Here is a 20,390-nt window from a genome sequence, read left to right on the forward strand (position 1 = left end):
TGTATCCCGCAGCGACTGCAGTATAGGTGAGGCCTTTGAGATAAACCACACAGAGCCTTATTTAAATGCAATCTGCACAATTATTCCATAAAATCTTGTTTTGGTAAGTTATTAATCTCTTTTGTCTCCTCTACCTGAGAAAATCCAGACCCTTAGAGAAATGTTTGGTAGCCTTTTATTTGATACTTGATTAGCTTTCTGAATAGGTCATTCTCAGGAAATATTTTTGGTTGGTTGTTCTGTTGGGAGATTGATGTTACTGTCTCCCTACAATGAAAACCAAAAATAGCAGAAATGTCTAAATACTCTTTAGATATTTATTTCCCTTTCAAGTTTTCTTGCTTTCCTAAAGAAACTGGATTATAATAGGCTTGAATCAGAGATGTAGGAGTTGCTTTTTTGCATTGGTGCTTTGAATCCCAGGAAGACTATGACTCTAACTCAGTTTGGCCTCCAAAAAGGTTAGCAGAAAAAAATGGAACAAAAGGAATTAAACCAGAACAGGACTTTTCTGTTTTAAGAAGGACTTCTTCAGAAGCCTGCTGGGGAGGTTTAGGAGGCCCACTTTGTAAAAGGAGAGGACTCAGTCATTTTGTGAAACCTTTCAGAATTTTAGATCTTTTGGATCTTAATCATCTCCTGTGATGTAGATGTGGCATTGATGTGTTTTCAGCAGAGGTGGTCTCCTTATAGAGAATTGCTCCTCTGTAACCTTCAGAAAACACTTCATACCAAGACTTATTTGTAGAGCCTCATTTGCAGCAGTGTTCTGATGTTTATATTTTTCAGCATACTCTCCACATAGCTTTTGCAATTGAAACCCAGGAAATGAAGGGAGGAGAATTTTTAAAACATACACTTGTCAGAGCTGGTTCTATAGGGGTTGAAATTTGTAAGGATTACTTATGGGGCCTGGAACTGCCTGGAAGAGATTTATGTTCTTGAGTTAGCAGTGATAACAAAAAAGGAAAAAAGCAGGAGATGTTTGAAGTCTTCAACAGTCTGACCACAGAATCTTCAGTGGAGGCTTCAGCCATTTGGGTTGTAACATTAGCATGTGTATTTAAAACCAACCAAGCAAACCCCAAACAACACCACCAAAACCAAACACCCTCTCCTCCTAACCCCTCCCTACAGACCCCCTTTCACCTTGTCCCCAACAAACCAAAATAAACAAAAAAACTCCCTTGTGGCCATTAAAAAAAATCTTTGTTGTATATTCTCTAATGGAAAACCAAATTAGAGATTTTCTTCCTTCTGGCTGAATAGTGAATTCCTCTGCCTCCTCTGGTATTATCTCATCCTACACTGTGCTGAACTAGGCAGGTGATAATAAAGATTTCTGTTACACTAGTGAACTAAGACCTAGTATTTGAAAGAACTGTCAAAATCTGCTTTTATCTTAATAAGAATTAACAAACCTGCTTTCCTGAAGACCTAAGAAAGACTGTTGGTTATTGTGGGCTAATAAGGACTCACTGAAAAATGATGAGGCTGCTTGTTTAACTTTCCTAAACAAGGATTATTTGGAGGAAAAAAGATAAACTATAAATGTTTTACCTGGGAAATGTGTCAAGTAAAGACACTATTTATAACAGTAATTTGGAATGTACTGGCCAATGTTATTTAGCAAGATTATAAATGAAAATTAGCCCTGTTAATCTGGGATTTTGGCTTCCATAAGTTTCCATTAAAAAGCAGGAGGTGCCGTGCTATGCTTTTTTTCAGTGACATAATAAGTGGGCAGATTTCTGTACTCTTGCTCTTTTGGCTAACTTTTCCAGGAAGTCTAAAATTTATTTTTTTCTTGAGGAGTAATAGTTCAAAAATACATGTATACAATTATTTGATGTGACTAATTGTTTTTTTCCTTTTATCTTGCAGCAACGCACCTCTTGCTTTTTCATCCAAAGTATGTTATATTAAGTTTCGTGAAGCATCGAGTGTTGGTGTGGCCCAGCATCTAACTAACACGGTTTTTATTGACAGAGCTTTGATAGTTGTGCCCTGCGCAGAAGGTTTGTATTTTAGACATTCTTCTGTAATGTTGGTCTGTGTTGTGTCTGCTAATTGTTTTAAGCTTTCCATGTAAGGAGTTGGTGCTCTGTTGTTATTTTATTTTATTTTATTGCTTTTTGAAAAAAATGTCTTGAAACAAAATTGAAAAATGAATGAAGAAACACAGTTAGATAGATTTAATTGAAATTCAGCATTAGAAAAAAGACAGTTAATTTAAATTAGGAGAGTTCAGTTTTCTGCAGCTATTACATGGTTTGGGGGAAAATAAGGTAAAATAATTCCCTTCAGTATGGTTTGCATTGGCAAGCTTGTTCTCACACAGAGTTCTCACTGAAGTCAATGGAGCACTGAAAAGATTAGGCAATGATAACATTGCAGTTTGGTTTGGTGTGGTGGGTTTTCTTGTTTTGTTTTTATTTGTTTTTTCTTTTAAGATGCTGATTATATTTCAATTTTTTTTTTTTTAGACTGAATCCCATTTTTGTCTTGTAGACTTGTGGTATATGCATTCGGCCATTTTAGATTCATCTAATCTAAAATACTTAGCATTCAAAGTGATGATTACTGTTTGAATATAAATGTTTACCTGCTAGTTTAATTTAAAAAATCATTTTTCCTTTCTTGTTATTGTGGAAAATATTACTTTGTGTGCCATAAAAAGGCTTTCTTATGTATACTGGTACTCCTTTTTGGTTTTAGCTGTCTCTTTGAAAATGCAGTGATCTGTACAGAATACTTCCAGCATAAAATATTTTTAAAACTCTTAATAAAATACAGTGCTTGGTGAATACTAAATTTACAGGTGTTCCTTTAACTAGCTTTGAGGGCATTCTTTTACAGGTGTGTTGAGTACAAGGTAGTTCATATTATTAGTATAATATCCCAGGTCTGAATACAGTTCTGTGTCGCTGGCGTCAGGCAGAGCCCCATTGACTTCATTGAGATCATTGTGGAATTGAGCATCTGCCCATTTGGTTCTGGACTTTTTGCTGCTTTGGAGTGGAAACGTTCCAGCTGGTGGAGTGAACCTGACTTCACTTTGAACATGGTAGCTGTTTTGCCATGAACAACAGTATTTAGAATGATGGAACTGTAGGCTGCAGCAAGTCCAGAAATACCTCCTATTAACATAACTTTTCCAACTGCAAGAATCAGGTTTTGGTTCAAAAAATAACCCTTGACTTCTTGGAGTTTGGTAACAGTGGTCCCAGAATACCATTCTTTGGCATGTTTGCCACTGATCTGCGTAGTGTGAGATTAGTGCTGCTGTAATAATGGGCTGGGATGCTCCTAGCAAACTCTGACAAGTCTCCAAAATTTTGTAGACTCTATAAGTACTTTCACTAAAGGCTATATTGACCAGCAATATACTGCCTGTTCTTGTAGCCTTCTTAATAAGGGCATATGGCACACATGTTTGTCTTTGTAAAGCCTAGATTTTTAGTTGCTTTTATGCCTTCTTTTGGGGGCTTTTTGGTTTTATTTTTTGAACTTGTTCTTAAACAACAAAGACGATGTTGCTGTACCTACTTGAAGCTGTGTAGAGGCTAATGGGACCAGAGTCCTTATTATTGAAAAATTGCCCCTAAATAATTGACTACAAATTATTCAGGATCTTAGTTTTATGTTTCATCAAAAACACCTTAACACTGGTTCAGTACTGCCAGAGAGGGAAGGTTGCCACCTAATGAACGAACAGGCTTCCTGTTTTTTTTCTTGTGATGAGTTCACTGCCTGACACGATAAGGCAGCAGGCAGGTAAAGCTACGTTTTCCTGTGTCTCTTGATGGTAGGCAATGGATGGAAGGAGAAAAAGATCGAAGTTCTGACAAATCATGTTCCAACCCCGTTTGTAGCTGACTTACTAGGCATTTCTGAGAAAACGTGTTACAGGAAAATTGTCACTGATCAAAATAATCTTGGACTCCACAGAGATTTATGCGTAAGCAGGTGAACAAGTAATTGGGGTTGTGAGGTCAATTTTTTTTTATGTCACAATGCTGTTTCCATGTACCTTTTGAAGAGAATCACTAATTTTAATTTATAAATATGTAAATTTATATAGGTTTAACTTTCTGAGGAATTTATTGTGTGGAATAAGTATGATTTTGAAGCCCACAGCACAAGATTTTTGTTTCACTGTATATAATACAATGCATTGTTAATGGAGTCAGTGGAGTGTATCACGGACTTTAAAAGTAGTGGTAGCTATATCCTGCCAAGAGGTAAAACTATATACTTGGCCCATGGTGCCAGTAATAAAACAGTTCTTGCGCCGAATTGGACATAGAGGAGAGGTAAAATGGAACTCTGAAAACTTGGTTTTAAAAACCAGAATGAAATCTGAAATTCGGAGTGCATTTAAACAATGGTAAATCAAGGAAGTATGAGGATGGAATTACTACACAATGAAAACAATGTTCATTTTGTGTCATTTAATAAACAGTTTAACAAAAACATAATTTTAATGGAGTAACTGTTAAGCTTTTTTTATTTTTCAAATATTACTTTTTTGTGTATATATTGGTAGGTTTTTCTTTAAACGTTATACTTTGAGAACACAAAGGTTGAAAGATAAACAAAGATGCCACCCTAATCATTCTAAATTTTATGTCCACATTATCTGGTAGATGGATTTTGACTATTAATTTGGTTTTGTATGTTTTCTCTGTGTGATATTTGTGCATTATTAGATGACTAGACTGGCCAAGGCAGACCTGTTACACTTGCCTGAGTTAGGCATTGTTTGCCATGCCACTAAACCTGCCGCCAAGTGAAACCTTCATGGGGGAAATGAGATCGAAGTCTGGCCTGCTGAAGATGGACGCCCTGTCTCTGTTTTTATTTTATTTTGCTTTCTTTCCCTTGTTTCTTTTCTTTTTTTTTTTTATTTTGTCCCTTTTTTTTTGTTTTGTTCTGTTAAATCATTGTACTTGTGAACTGGTACTTCAGTTCTGTAAAAATGGTGTTTTGTAAAGGGTTCACAGTGTTTCATTTTGAAGTTGATCTGAAGCTGCTTATGAATGGTGGATGGTATACCCAGAATTTAGAATATGATTAATTTTTATGCTGTGAATTATGGATAAATTTGATATGGAATACGTTTAAGCATCTGAATTCAAAAGATGAGTACATTATGTCGGAAGACAGGAGTAGTGAAAAATATATCGGTGTTAAGATACATTCTTTCACATGTTATGCTTTATGAGTTTATCTTGGAAAAGGACAGTTGAGACTCTTACTTCTGGAGAATTAATTTTACCAAGTAAAGTCATGATCTTTCTCTGCTATTTTTCCTCTTCTCAGCAGAGTATTTTTATTTTAGGTTGCATGGTCGGTTTAAAAGAAGGCTTACTATTTATGTCTAATATGAAGAGTTTAAAATAATTATTTCTGAAATTGAACTTTCATGAATATGGAATGTCATTAAATACTTGTTTGCTTCTGATGAAACCTTGCTCCAGTGAGGTCAGTGGCAGTAAGATTTCATCCATTTGTTTTTGTAATTTTCAGAAGAAAACTGTTTACCACTCATAAGTACAAATGCAGCCTAAAGTTTTGGTTGGAATGTGTTATGTGAGGCATATTGTCTGTTAACACTGTTATTTGTGAGAAGGTTGAATCAACTCTGTTGTGTGTGTGTGTCTGTATGTATGTGTATATTGCACTTTGACATGCTCCAGTGGTGGTATTTCAAGAAGGGGGGGGGGGGGGGGGGAAAAAGAAAGAAAGCAAAAAAAACTGTCATCTTGGTCATGTCACAATCTCAGAAGCCCTGGCAGTTCATGCTGGAGTGATTGAGAAGGTTCTTATCCCTAAGTGGTGTTCTTAGTTCTTGTGGAACGGAAGCCCTGAAACAGAAGTGGTGGGCCAGGTGGTGTGTCTAGTCCTCAGGCATTGCTCTTCCCAGCCACCTGCATTGGGACCAATTAAGTTTGCTCTGGTAATGCACCAGGCTGTGCACTGCAACTGGGAAGAGCTTTACTTCTGATCTCTGTTGGATTTAGCTGTGACAGTTGAGGTACTTGCCAGTAGGTGTAATCTCTTTCATCACTGCTGCTAAATCCAATAAGACTCTTCAGTTGGATTGCACAGAAATTATTTTGTTTGTAAGTGTGCATTTTCTGTTGATTTTAAAATAGCAGGAAAATATCAATTTCTTTAATGATGTTTAGAGTAGATGTGATCTGTAAATGTTTTTAAAACAAGCAAACTTACTTATTGCAGAAGCAGTTCTTGGGCAGAGGATTAACCATGTAGTTTCAGTACAGAGAACAGGCAATTAATTTCTTCTGAGCACTTGGAGGGGGATAAAAATACTGTGATTAGTACTTCGTTAACGCAGATACTTTTCAGCATTTAGCAAAATGGATTCTGGTATGGGCTAGGTTGGATAGGGCTCTTGAGCACTTTGATAATACAGAAAAGTAACAATCATAACTGATATTTAGGACAACTGTTCACTTCTTAAGAAGCATAAGGTGTCTCTAGGCAATGCAGAGCTAATCTACATCTGCTTCCTGATTCCTTTGAAAGTGAAGAATCGATAAATGATCATAGAATCTATAATTTACTAAACACAAGAGCTTCTAACAAATCTTTCTAAGGATGTGGTATAGATGTGGCATATTTATTTTGTCTGTTTCCCTCATTAGAAAATAAATATCTTTACCTCATTTCCATTCAGCTTTTAAATACCATGAGTTTAAAAACCAAAACCAGTTATCCCTAAGCTACAGTGTCCTAATTTGTTGTGTCATAACCCACATGTTTTGTTGTATCTTTGTGGTCTTGTATTCCTTTTATAAATAAATTCACGGAGATAAAAGTCCAAAACTTAAAGCCTGTAAGTCATGAGGTTATTTGGCCTCACATATTAATCTGTTTTTCAAAACTGTCTGAAGAACAGAAAAGAAAATTTGCAAGATATTTCAGGTTTTCTTTTGTTTTTCTCACAACAGTTTGTTTTCTATAGAATTGTTAAAAAGTCTCATCTGGTCTTAAAAACTGGAGAAGGATCTTTTGAAAAGACAGTATATTTGAATATGCAGGCAAATTTTCAGGGGTCTGTCTGTAGAGATAGACTCTTTCTCATTCTTGAATAAAATAAATGAATCTTTGTTCATGGCCTGGAACTGACCAACAAGGTTTTGTATTTAGAATAAAATACTACATTGTTGAAGGACCAAAGTATTCTGGAAATAATGCTGCTAACGTTAAAATTTAGTTATGCATATTATGTGTTATTTGAAATGTTGTAAAAGTGCACTTAACTGAAAGTGTTCAGTGAAAGTGTTCAGTGGATTCCTTGAGCAACATTTGAGCAAATTACTAATTCCAATTATTTCAGCAAGATAACCCATATACTTAAAGTTTAGACTTGTATTTAAGTACCTTTCTGAACTTGACTCATTATCTATTTAGTTATGTGCCCAACTCAGTTTCTTTTTAAAAGGACTAAATGCCTGAGGATCTCTTTAAGTTTATCTGGTTAAATGTATATTGAATTGGCTGTATGTAAGCACATACTTAAATTAGGCATATACTTATGTATGTTACTGACCAAGGATCTAAATCAGAATGCAGACGCACCATTTGAGGAGCCGTTTCTGCCATTGGGTTTACTCGAGCCATGTTTGTTGATCCTGTACAAACCTGCATGTGTATCCAGTTAACTGCAAGATGCTAGCTGTCCAGGATAAGGTCTGGTTCCATAGTCATTTGCAAACATTTAAGTATTTTGATTTTCAAAATAACTGGTACATAATTCTATGCCTAATTTGCATGCACAGCTGCTGGAACTGTATATTCAAAAGCCTGTTAGTTAGCTGTATATTAGGCGGGATGTGCAGCAGAGTACCTGATACTCGTGAAGAGTCAGGCAAATCAGGTACACCTCTTATTGCATGCCTGACTTCAAAATGGGATCTGTGAAGAGTGCTGAACGTTGTTTGTGATGGCTCATATTCATGCATGTTTTTTAAAAAGCCCTGGAAGTCATTATTGCACAGTTAATTCTTAAGTGCTAATAATTGTCCTATTTCTCTCCTTTAGATAGCAAAATCAAGTGGTTTGTTACATGTTAAGGAGCAAGGTGCCTCAAAATTTAACATAAATAAAATAAATGTAAATAGGAAGCATGAAAAAAAATGGGTACTGTTATTCTATCTTTTCTATTCCACCCATGCTACGTATAAATAAGTTTCATTTAGATTTGTTTTGTCCTTTGGTCATACCCAACTATAATCCAGTTCTTGCTGCAGATCTGTAGAACAGGTTTGCAACACTTTTATCTTCTTTCTGTTTTTTTAAAGTAGTGTGTTTCCTGTGGGGTCTATTAGAGCTCATATAGCTAAAACTATACGGTGTTTTGAAACTTACCTCATATTTTGCTTTTTGATATAAATATTTCTATATTCATTTTTAAATCATGAAGTTAGGGGGTTTATAGTTAAAACATACATAGTTTGAACCAAAGCAGTAAAAACCACTGCTGCAGTATTTATATGTACCTCGACTTTCAAAACAGTGTTGAAATAAAAGCATATAGTTTATTGAAGTGCACGGGGCAGTACTAAAGGACTCGACTGGATAGCGTATAAACGATTGCACAAGTAATTTCGAATAGATCCTAGATGCCTAGCGTAATTAGAACTCCTCTAGTTTTTCAGTTTAGTATTAGTTTGTACCAGTTTAAATACTTTTGCATTCCAAATTTAATATGTTAATTCAGTTGTAATCATAATTGTTTAACTATTGAATCTTTTTATTTTTGAAGGTTTTGGGGGCTTCATTTAGCAGTCTAACTGTGATTAATGTTGAATGAAACCTGGTTTTAATTCAGATAAGATATTACTTAAAACTTTTAGCATGATGGGTGAATAGAATCTGGTTGAAACAGTAGGAAATACATATTTTGGGAAAATATAGCTTGCTTACCTGATCAGTTATGATTTTCCTCAATCTCATTAAATTTAAAGCTAATTTATCAAAGTTTCAGGTAAACTGAGGTAACTTAGAATGTGAGACAGTAGAAATCTTAAATTTTTTTCTGCCCTCCCCTCCACCACCTCCACCTTCACTTGTAGTATGTATTGTGTGGAGTCACAGTAGTTCAGTAGTTTTTATTTTATTTTTATTTATTTTTACATCCAAAGTAGGTAGCACCAGAGGAATAAAAAAAAAAAAGCACAAATTTCGGTTAGCACATACTTTGTTTTTTCTTCTTCTTCTTTTTTTTTTTTTTTTTTTTTTTCTTTTTTTTTCTCTTTTACTGATTTGGTTATTTGCCATTTCTGGGGATTAAACTTTAAAAAATGTTCTTCTTTTCTGTATCTGATGTTCTGTGTGCTATTAGTGATGCAGCCAACACGAACGGTTGTCATGTGTAAAACAACTTTCGATCACCACGAAAACACCGCCCTGGGAAAGCGTCCATGCTTGATATCGTTTGGTTCATGAACATTAAGTTTCCAGTACAGGTGACCCATAGCTCAAAGTGTTAAATAATTGTATACATTATTCAGTTTTTAAAGTAATAATCCATTAATGAGATTACTAGTCTTTGAAGTTTTGCTCACTTTTGTTTTTCCTAGTAGAGCAGGGAAAAAGGAAAAACTTAAGTTCTTATTTGTTTCTTTGTAAGGATCTGGTAGATAGATTCATTGTTATTTATTACATTTTTAAATGCAAGGGTAATTGTAAAATCATAGAACGAGTAACATTTGTGTAGTGTTCTGACTCTGTGTAATGCTTTCATTTGCTTCTTCAGGTAAAATCCCAGATGAAGCCAAAGCCCTTTCTCTGTTGGCGCCTGCTCCTACTATGACAAGCCTGATGCCTGGTGCAGGGTTGCTTCCTATACCCACACCAACCCCTTTGACTACAGTAAGTAAAATTCAGTCACTGTTTGATTTCTCTTTTCGCTATATTCAGTAGCCTTTCCTGTGTTCAGAGAACTAGAATTATCTGACGCATGGATGTTGTCCTCTTGTATGCTGGATCACTGAGGGTGTAGCTGAGGTGCCTCTTTTGAGGGTAGAACACAAGATGTCTATGCACTACCTTTCTTGGGGTTTTCTTTCAGATTATTTTGCAAAATAGGGGGTAAATACTGATTTTTGTTTATGTCCATTTTAATTGTTGTCCTTCCATTAATTTGGTTCAGTGGCAGTGCTATGCACCTCCTAACAATTTGTTAACACGTAATAGTTACGTTGACACAGTTCATTGGAATAATAAAACGCTGCATTAGGCCATTAGGCTGCTTTTACTGGATAGCTCTATGATAGAGCTTTTCACTGTTTGTCTAGCAATGTTTTCAGTATAAAAAGCATAGGAGCTAGCTGCTGCTACTTCTCTTCAGTTCCTTTTTGCTTCTGTAAGTCTTTCTTGACATCAGCAGGCTGCTGTGACCTATTCAGGGAAAACGTCAAGTTAAAATAGCAGTTTTCTCTTTTGTTACATTAAAAAAAATTGCTGGTGGCTTGTTGAGAATTTCTCACACTTGTTAGAAAATTTGTTTGCTAGAAAGGCAGCTGCTTTTTGGGTAGAGAAAATGAAATTCAAACCAGGAACTCAGCAGAACAGTTTAGTAATGATTTTTAAGTGAGTTTTTTAATAACATTCCTCAGAAGATATTTCAATTCCCAGTTCAAAAAATTAGAGCTGTATTGTCCTCATTCCCTAGGAAGTGACTGTGTTTGTAGGCAAAGAACTTACACTTAATATCCTTTGCATTTCAGCTGTAAGCAGTCTTGCCTTACATGATGTATTTGTCCAAATGGTATCTTATCTGTTCCTTTGATGGACTGATACCTATTACAGAAAAAATTCTTGCTGGGTACTGCAAATTCCCTTCTTCCCTTGCTGAACAAGGACTCAGTAATTCCTCATCTACTCCTATTACTTGTTGTGGCAAAAAAAATAAGAATATTAGCAGTGTCTGAAGGCATCTTACTCAATTTGATTGACTGTAAACATTAGACATTCAAGCCTATATATTTTCTGATTGATACACTGCATCCCTGGCCTTAACTATAGAAGATTATTTATGGGTATATTTTTATTCTTTAAAAGAAGTTCTCAGTTGAGACCTTAAAATACTGCCTGTATTCATTAGATTTAGTTTTACAGAAATGCACGAGGCAGGCAAGTGCTAACAAGTGAAGTATCTCCAACCAGTGCTTGGTGGCAAAGCATATTCTGTTCTTGTGTTTTCCAGCTCGGTGTCTCACTTGGCACTTTGGGGGCTATACCAGCAGCAGCATTGGACCCTAACATTACGGCACTGGGAGAAATACCACAACCACCAATTATGGGGAATGTAGATCCATCCAAAATTGATGAAATCAGGAGAACAGTCTATGTTGGAAACTTGAATTCCCAGGTAGCTTTTTTGTGTAATGGAAATACTAATGGAAGGTGTAGAATTGTAATTTATGGAAGAGTTTTCATTAGTGGATGACATAGGAATTTAAACTACAAAAAAAATCTTTTTGTTTACTAGTGATATTTTGGATTTTGAATGCTCCTGTGCCAGTCAGGTCAGACCAGACTGTGGCATTCATTCTGGCAGGATACCACAGAAATCACACTGTAGCTGAATTCAGTAAACACGGTTATGATTTTGTGCATTGATCAAGTGTCCTGCTGGGTTGTGTGAGCTGAGCAGTGCCTCAGAAGTCATGAGACAATGGTAGCTGTCCCCCATGACTCTGTACAGTTGGTTAAGTACAGTAAGATGCAATGATGGGTCCTAGTGGAAGCTGCAGAATTAGCATAAATACCTTTTGAGTTTCTGTAACAGGGAAGTTAGGTCTGTCAGTAGCTTGGTTTTTCAGCAATTGATTGAATTAATTGAAAAACTCTTAGCTTTTGGCTGCTGGCAATGTAAGTATATTTTATTTTGGGATTTTGACTGCCAGAGTAGCTACTATTGTAAAAGTACTAATGATTGCAGTAAGATAAAACAGGCTGGAAGTGAGTAGAAAAAAACCAGATAATAGTTAAGTATTGTAATATTGTTTGTATTTTTTTTTTATTAATTTATCAAAATTCACAATCAGTTGCTTGGACTCAGGTGTATAAGGAAATTCCTCATCAGTTATTTCAAGTGACTTGCCTGAAAAGTGCAAAATCCTTTGCAAATGCTTTTTCAACCTAGATGTAGGACTTTAAGGCTTGTGGTTGCACTATTTAAAATTGTAGTATATTCTTTAGATTAATGAAAGAAAAAATACCTGTCTTTCTTAAAGTGTAACATTACCAAATTCATGTTGCCAGTTTAATAATGGTGAGATATCTTTCCAAAATCTGTAGCTCTTAGATTACCTAATATATTGGATAAGTGGTTTTCATTATGTATTTTACTTCAGCTGAGCTCTTCGACTCTTTCTAGACTACAACAGCAGATCAGCTGCTTGAATTCTTTAAGCAAGTTGGAGAAGTCAAATTTGTGCGAATGGCAGGTGATGAGACACAACCAACACGATTTGCTTTTGTGGAATTTGCAGACCAAAATTCTGTACCGCGAGCTCTTGCCTTTAATGGAGTTATGTTTGGAGACAGACCACTGAAGTAAGAAATTAGTTATCCATATGACTATTGAATGAGAGATTTCTTTTGTCCTTGTAAATTTATGACTCTGATGTGCAGGAAACTGTTGTGTTGAGTATATTCTTCACTATAAGGACCAGTTGTTAGTCAGCTCAGACATATTTATAAACTCCAATTTCAAGGTTGACCATAATTTTCTCTGAGAAGAATATGGATGGCATTGAGTGAAATATATTTCTATTTAATCTTGAGGTAGTGGAAGCTATAATACTGAAAGAATCTGCAAAGTCTGTAGTACTAATTAAGCTTCTATATGATTTGTTTGTAATTAGTAGGCCTTAACATAGAGATTTGATCTGAAATGGAGAAATAGATTCCTAGACTTCTACTAGAAAATACTTTAACACAGAAATTCTGTGCTGCATTTATTTAAAAGCTGTAAGATTTGAAAGCAATAAAAGACATTTCAGATACTTAGAACAGATGAGTGTTGGGACAAATCTGTAGTTTTGCAGAAGTTTTTAGTTGTATTGTGGAACATGTACACCACAGTGGAAGTTGAGGTCTTTTTCTTATTTGTTTTTCATTTTCCCTTTTCAAGGGTTTGGGAGTTAAAGGTTTTGTTTTTCCTTACTTTAGAATAAATCACTCCAATAATGCAATAGTGAAGCCACCTGAGATGACACCACAGGCTGCTGCCAAGGAACTGGAAGAAGTGATGAAGAGAGTAAGGGAAGCCCAGTCTTTCATATCTGCTGCTATTGAGCCTGGTAGGTATATTACATGCATTACCTAACAAGTATGTTCTGTGTGTACCTTGGCACATCCTTTTAAGAGCATTTTCAAACAAAGGAAAAGGGTACTCAAAGGTGAACAATACATGTTGTAAAAAAAAGAAAATAATCAAAACTGTGTTCGTGCAGCAGAGCAGTGGAATTAAGCTTACTTTTATTTCATCATGTCTCATTTTCAGATACATGCTCACTGAATGTTTTCAAAAATACAAAATTAATACTAAATTAATACGTAATGTTGGTGCTTTTTAAGTTCAAAGTACTTTAAAAGTTTTAAAAGAAAATGCTTTGTATTTTATTTTGTTTTATTCTCTAGCACTGATTAATGCCATAGTTTAATGATCAGAGGGAGCTAGCATGGTTCTGAAAGGAGCAATAGTGCGCTTTCCTTACCTGCACCAGGTTAATTTTGTCTCTGTATAAGCTCTTTTTCATGCTGGCTGAAGACTGTGTGCATCTTCATAACCAATGGGATCAGAGAATGAATCTGTGATAAAACTTAACGTATTATAAAGGACCTTTTTCATCAAGATTGGTTCCCTGATCCATGTTAACTCTGAGATATCAGGCCAATGAAGAAGGTTTTGGTGGGTTGAGAGGTTAGACAGACATTTCTGTGCTGACCTCAGCATAAAAAAATTCTCAACTTGTTAAACATGCAGTTGAGATCCTCCTTTTTCTTTTCATGAGAGAGATTTTGCCATTCTTCTTACTAACAAGCCCAGACTTTGTCGTAGATAGGTTAGATAGTGTGGAATCTTGAGGTTTTGGGGGGGTTTTCAGGGGCGGGGTGCGGGGAGTGCATGGATGAGTATTTTCTGTTGTTTTTTAGGGCTGGAAGTGAAATGTCTCTAACCTGTCCTCAGTGTTAAGCAGCAAAATGGTGGGGTCCCTGTTAAGGTTTCTGTTGACTTCCTGGCCTTTGGATCAAACTTTTCACTCTGTTCTCTCTATCCCTTCCTCTCACAAAACAGTGTTTGAGGAATTAAAGTTCAGTATTTGTACAGTGGTTGAAATACCTAAAGAAAGTACTAATTACTATTTACATTTTATGCTTGTTTTTAAAATTATGCCCTCTAAATTTACTCTATTATTCTCAGGTTATTTAAAAAAAAAAAAAAGTAATCATATTAAATAATAGACCAAGAAGAGAACATGTTGTGATCTTGTGCATTATGGCAGCAACATAAATGCCATTCCAAATAGAGCTAGCTGTGTATAATTATCTGGTTTATGTGTACTGCTGCAGGATGGCTGCACTCAACGAGTATGTGCAATGACTTTCTTGGATGTTTCTGAAGGATATTTGCAAAGAAGGAAGATGTGCAAAGAGTAGGCCCCTTGCACTCTATGTGGTACATTCCACTTGTGCCAGATTGTTAACTGGGATCTTTAAATGTTCTGAGCTTACACTGCAAAGTGGTTTTTTCCTCTCAGAGTCTGGAAAGAGCAGTGAAAGAAAAGGCGGTCGATCTCGTTCCCATTCTCGTTCAGAATCCAGATCTAGCTCAAAATCCCGATCTAGAAGGAAAAGGTCACACTCCAAACACAGGTAGGTATGGTTTTAATTTTGGACTAAAGGAACATACTAGGGTTTTTTGAGTGGTGATTGTACTGAGATTTCTTACTGAGTTATAAGACAAGTATCTCTGTAGAGAATATTGCTGAGTTACGCTGAGCAGATCAGAGTAACCAGGAACTTGGCCGTGTACAGATACTCTTTCCGTCTCAATGCTAAGTATTTTCATTATTATTTCCAGTTAAAACACGCTAGAAGGCACTTTTTGTGCTATGTAGCGTAGCCATTTCTGTGATTTCCTGGTACCTTTTGTGCCATGTACAATTTTGTGACCTGTATTTTAAAAAAATAGTTAGCTGTGTTTTGTGCATCGAACAGGTAGTTTACTGTTAACACCCTGAGCAGATAGGTTGGCTGGTTTTGCTAGTAGAAAGTTCCTGATGTCTGAACTTCTAAACATTGATTTTACAGATTTAGTATTTTTATTTATTATACTGTAAATGTGAAGCTGTGGTTTTTAAAAGCAGCAGAAAAAGGCACTAGAGGCCATTTTTCCTTCTTCAGATTTTGTTTGCTTTGCTAAATTTGTTCAGTTCTGAAACACATTTTGGAATATGGGAGAAAATAAAATTACTAGATCACCACTCAAGTATATGTATTAAGACTTCTTCCAAGAATGAGACAGTGTTGCTATGTGAGACTTACAAACGCTTTGTGAAATTGCTCAGATTCTTTCAGTGTCAGGAATGGCTTCTGAGCATTTATGTCATCAGTCTAAAGATACTTTGCTACGTTAACTATGAAAAGGGAAAAAAAACCCAACAAAACAATGTATTTGGTAGGTTAGTTTTAAAAAGTGAGTGTGGTCAGTGTTGCAGCAACAGCTCTATTTCATCCTTTCGTGCATCATCTTTTAACAAGGCAACTAGAATTCTTTTAGATACTGAAAAGGCAGACAGGTGGGGTTATCACCAATTATACTACCAAACAAATATGCTCTAAAGTGCAGACTTCAGTTTTGCAATAGCAGGACACCACAGTACATGTTATTTAATGACCTCAAAATATGAGGTACCTTTTTAATGCAAGAGGAATAATTTGGCTGCTTCCTTATTGCTTGCTTTGCTGTTTCTTTAACTCAGGACATAACTGAGAAAACATCTTTTGTGTAACAATGCAGTCATCTCAGTACTATTCTGTATTAACAAAAACTAAATTGATTTTTAGCAGATAAACTTGGATTTTTTTCATTTGTGAAAAACCTGTGCTTTATGTGAAACACCTGTGCTTTAAACAGCTTTCAATAGTGATGTTTTGTTGGGGTTTTTTAACAATTTACTGCTACTTCTGTCAGTTTTGAGAAGATGCTGAAAAAGGCCAGTCTGATCTGTTGAGGCAACTTCATCCCTAAGAATAAACTATCCTTACCACTTCCCTGTTATACTGTCTTGTAAAACAAATAATTTTCATCTCTATGATATAAAATTTATTCAGGGTCTTATTTTGACTCATTTTTAATTAGTTTTTCCTGTAGTTAGTTTGTAGTTCTGCACTGATAAGCAGAACAAAGCTGTAGGTAAAAAATTACTGCCTTTCCACTCCTCTTGGTATATATACTCTGTGTGTTTGAGCTGCAGGAGACAGGTGGAGCTGGTATGTTTTGTACCTCCCTGTTCTTCAGGATTTATTGGGTAATATGCATGGCCTTTCTGTCTTTGGCAAGTTAAAACTTCATAGTACTTTAACCTCAGACAGAATATCCAGTCGTAGCTTTTTGAAACTTAATGTTCAAATTTAGCTTTTTATTTTTGCTTTTCCTAGGACATATGATCTTCAAAAATAGGGACTATTTTGTAAAAAAAAAAAAAAAATATATATATATTTTTTTTTTTTTTTAAAAAAAAAGGGAGAAAATTTAAAAAATTAATTATTAAGTAATATTTAGAAGTTATTTTCTTCATCAAATCTGCGACTGTACTGTATACATTTATCAGAAGACTTTAATTGGATTTTAATCAGAGTATATGTGTACATGGCTTGCATTCCTTTTTTATCATGTAGTAAATGCTCATTCCTTGAGAATTTTTGTAGTTTAAATGCAATCTAACAAATCCTTCCAACTGAAAAGGTAACTTGACTAAATGCTGAACCACAGACAGTGGTCTGGTTTTTGTTTTCGTTTGTTTTTTTAAAGTGTATTTAGATTGTAAGTCTGGAGAACAAAGTGAAAACGGACCAGTTAAAGCCATCTTTCCTCAGTGACCAAGACTACAATAAATGACTGGGCCTGGAAAAGAAACAAAATATAACTAATTATTTTTATAAGCTGTTACAAATTGTCTATAATAGATTTTTTTGCACTGTAATTTACTAAGGACAGCTATCCTCCAGAGTGTTCATGGAGGTTATGATGAAACATGGGTGTTACTTAAACAGTGCATTGTTTCAAAGAAGGGCATGAACACCTGCAAAAATGTTGTTAGGCAGTATGTTACTGAGGTGTAACTCTTTATATAATTGTATGTAGTGAGGCAAGTTTTATGGTTTTTTTCCTTTGTTGGTTAACCTAATTTATATGAAGTTTCAATATTAAAGTATTTTTCTCTTGGCATTGTTCATACAGAAGTAGATCTGGCAACAGATCAGTGTCAAGACACAAGGACAGACGCCGAAGTCCCCTGAAAAAACGGTCTAGATCTAGGGAGAGGCGGAAATCAAGAAGTCGCTCTCAGTCTCGGTGAGTTCCATTCCTAAGAAATTATAACTGTTCTTCTGAGCACACAGTACAGAGTTTGTGGGAAAAAGAAATAAATCCAGCAGACCCTTTAGGTGATGGTGAAGGGTGGAATTTTTAAATGCTTTACCCTGTCCCTAGGCTTTGTCTATGGGACGGAAGGCTAGATAGTAAAATTTAATGCTGTTTGTACTGGTTTTGTCTGGAATAGAGTTAATTTTCTTCATAGTAGCTCATACAGTGCCTGCTGGGGTTTAACCACCACACCGAAGTACCTAAACTTTGATGGTCTAGTCTACATTTATACCAATGTGCAAGCTGGCTGAAAACAGGTAACTTGAATTGCCAGACTTGGTTAATAGGTTAGGAATGTTCTGTGTAGCCTGTGCAACCCACAAAAAAGTGGATAATGCTTCTTCCATCTGCATCTGTTGAGAAGGTTGGAATCAGGCTGAACTTGATCCCACATTCTGAGAACGTTTATAGAATCTTGGTGCGTGAGCCTTTATTTGCAGCTTTGGGTATCTCATATTGGCCATACACTGCTGTGGGCACAAATGCATGTATCTGTTACATGGCGTATTTGCATTTAAGGATCTAATACATATGTATGTAGATATATGAAGGGGGCCTACAAGAAAGCTGGAGAAGGACTTTTTACAAAGGCAGGTAGTGATAGAACAAGGGGTAGTGGCTTTAACTGGAAGAGGATAGGTTTAGATTAGATACTAGAAGGAAATTCTTTCCTGTGAGGGTGGTCAAACACTGGAACAGGTTGCCCAAGGAAGTTGTGGATGCCCCCTCCCTGGAAGTGTTCAAGGCCAGGCTGGATGAGGCTTTGAGCAACCTGGTCATTTAATGGAAGGTGTCCCTGCTGATGGCAGGGGATTGGAACTAGGTCCCTTCCAACCCAAACCATCCTCTGATTCTATATTTTATGTAGTCTATTCATTTTTAAGTCTGATTGTCTTAATTACTGAACAGTAAGATTCCAACAAGATAATAACATCATTTTCTGAGGGATGAAGTAGTGAATAATCACAAACCAAAAATGCCTATTGGACTAGCTTCCTGAGTAGAAGTTACGGTACTTTTCATTCTGTTTCATCTCTCTAATTCCCCTGATTCATTTAAAGAGAGCTTCATACTTAGGTTATGCAGTTGCCTCTTGTTTTTAAGGGAAGAAGTTTTGTGGGAAAGAGATCTGCAGATCTGTGGACCTCAGTGGAAACAGGAATAGGCTATATAGCTAGCTGGGCTTTATTGATGGATCCTTTTGATTTATCTGTTGCTGTTGTCTGGAGCTTCTTGAGATATCTCCTCACTGGAAGGGGCAAGTCCAATGAAATCTCTGTGATAATTTAACTGGAAGACCACTTCCTGGGTCACTGGGATTGTGTACAGGGATTGTGTTGCAGGGATTGTGTGCTGTTGGATCATTAATGATCTTACATTCCTTCTCTGAGACTTCCAATGAAGTTGTCAGGTCACAGTGCGTACAACAGCCTACTGTTTATTAGCAGTTGAGAAGAAGGTACAGCCAAACACTTAATCCATTGAAGAAATGTGGGGACTGTGGATCTTTCGTGTGTGAAAGAGTCTCTTTGAGAATCTTTAAAAATGCTAGAATAGGTACCAGTACCAATAGACACAGCAACTTCTGTCACTCTGGTTCTCTTGGACATGTAAAGGCCTTCTAATCACCTGCTTCTCTTGTGCTCTCTCTTGTTTCTCTCTCTGAAAAATTGTTCATTTTCACATGTCCTCGAGGCAAGTGTAGGAGTCATGTGTGTCTTTGCTAGAAAGAAAAGGTGGAGTCTCACACTTCCAAATAATCCTATACCAAAATGCAATCTTCTAGCCAAAGCTATGATCTAATAAATTTTTGTTTAGCTTGACAACTAGAACATCAGTTGGAACTTTCCTCGCTATTACTCTTTTTATGAACATGTGTCATTTTCCCTGTCCCAAAGAACCTGACTTGCTGTTATCTTTGCTTCTGTTTTTACTATATTAACAATTTTTCAAAAATTTTAAAATTCCTAATGACGTTACAGATAATTCAATTTTCTTAATTGAGTTTTGACCTTACATTTGCCTTTTGATAGAGTTTGGTGAAATTTTATCCCTGTGTTTTTATTTCTGTGTATTAATTGTTGTAGGACTTCCAAGCAGTTCCAGAATATCCGTGTGAGAGATACAAGATTACTGTCAGTCAGATGTCATTATTCATGTGGGAGTGGTTAATCTGCAGTCCATTTTATGTGGGCACACTTTTAGTAGGGTAGATTTATAGATCATAGAGTTCATCTTACTCCTGAAAACATGTAGAAACTATGTGTGTATGTATATAACAACATAACTTAGCTGAAAATACATTGCTCTCATAAATGTAATAACATTGCTCTGAAGATCACAACTTTGATTTCATTTTGGCCTACCCTTCTCCAGTTTGGTTTCCAAATTTTTCCTAGTTATATAAACTTTCCCTCATGGTGAACAGAGGTGGAAAATTAAAATACTGAATAATGAGAATTTTTTGACAGAGATACATACTTTATCTTGAGCAATTAATGTATGCTAAAAAGTTACTTGTAATTTTAATTGGAAAGTTCAAAGATTAATTAATGGATTTTTGTTTGGCTTTTCACAGGGACAAGAAAAGAGACAAAGAAAAGGTCAAGGAAAAAGAAAAGGCCAAAGAAAAGGAGAAAGAGAGAGACCGAGACAAGGAGAAGGAGAGAGACCGAGACAGAGACAAAGACAG

General features: G+C 35.9%; 1 protein-coding gene across 2 annotated transcripts in view; it reads left to right on the forward strand.

The window, feature by feature from the left end:
- The first annotated feature begins 1,891 nt into the window (after positions 1–1,891).
- SREK1 (splicing regulatory glutamic acid and lysine rich protein 1) overlaps positions 1,892–20,390 on the forward strand; it is a 26,393-nt gene continuing 7,894 nt past the window's right edge. For both annotated transcript variants that reach the window (XM_010171059.2, XM_010171060.2), the window contains exons 1-8: positions 1,892–2,018; positions 9,791–9,906; positions 11,243–11,407; positions 12,419–12,597; positions 13,216–13,346; positions 14,808–14,922; positions 17,513–17,626; positions 20,277–20,338. In XM_010171059.2, the coding sequence (XP_010169361.1) occupies positions 9,844–9,906; positions 11,243–11,407; positions 12,419–12,597; positions 13,216–13,346; positions 14,808–14,922; positions 17,513–17,626; positions 20,277–20,338 (829 nt within the window). In that variant the 5' untranslated portion in view covers positions 1,892–2,018; positions 9,791–9,843. The remainder of the gene's footprint in view (positions 2,019–9,790; positions 9,907–11,242; positions 11,408–12,418; positions 12,598–13,215; positions 13,347–14,807; positions 14,923–17,512; positions 17,627–20,276; positions 20,339–20,390) is intronic.

The sequence above is a fragment of the Antrostomus carolinensis genome, unplaced genomic scaffold, assembly GCF_000700745.2.
Source record: "Antrostomus carolinensis isolate BGI_N321 unplaced genomic scaffold, ASM70074v2 scaffold51406, whole genome shotgun sequence".
NCBI lineage: Eukaryota > Metazoa > Chordata > Aves > Caprimulgiformes > Caprimulgidae > Antrostomus > Antrostomus carolinensis.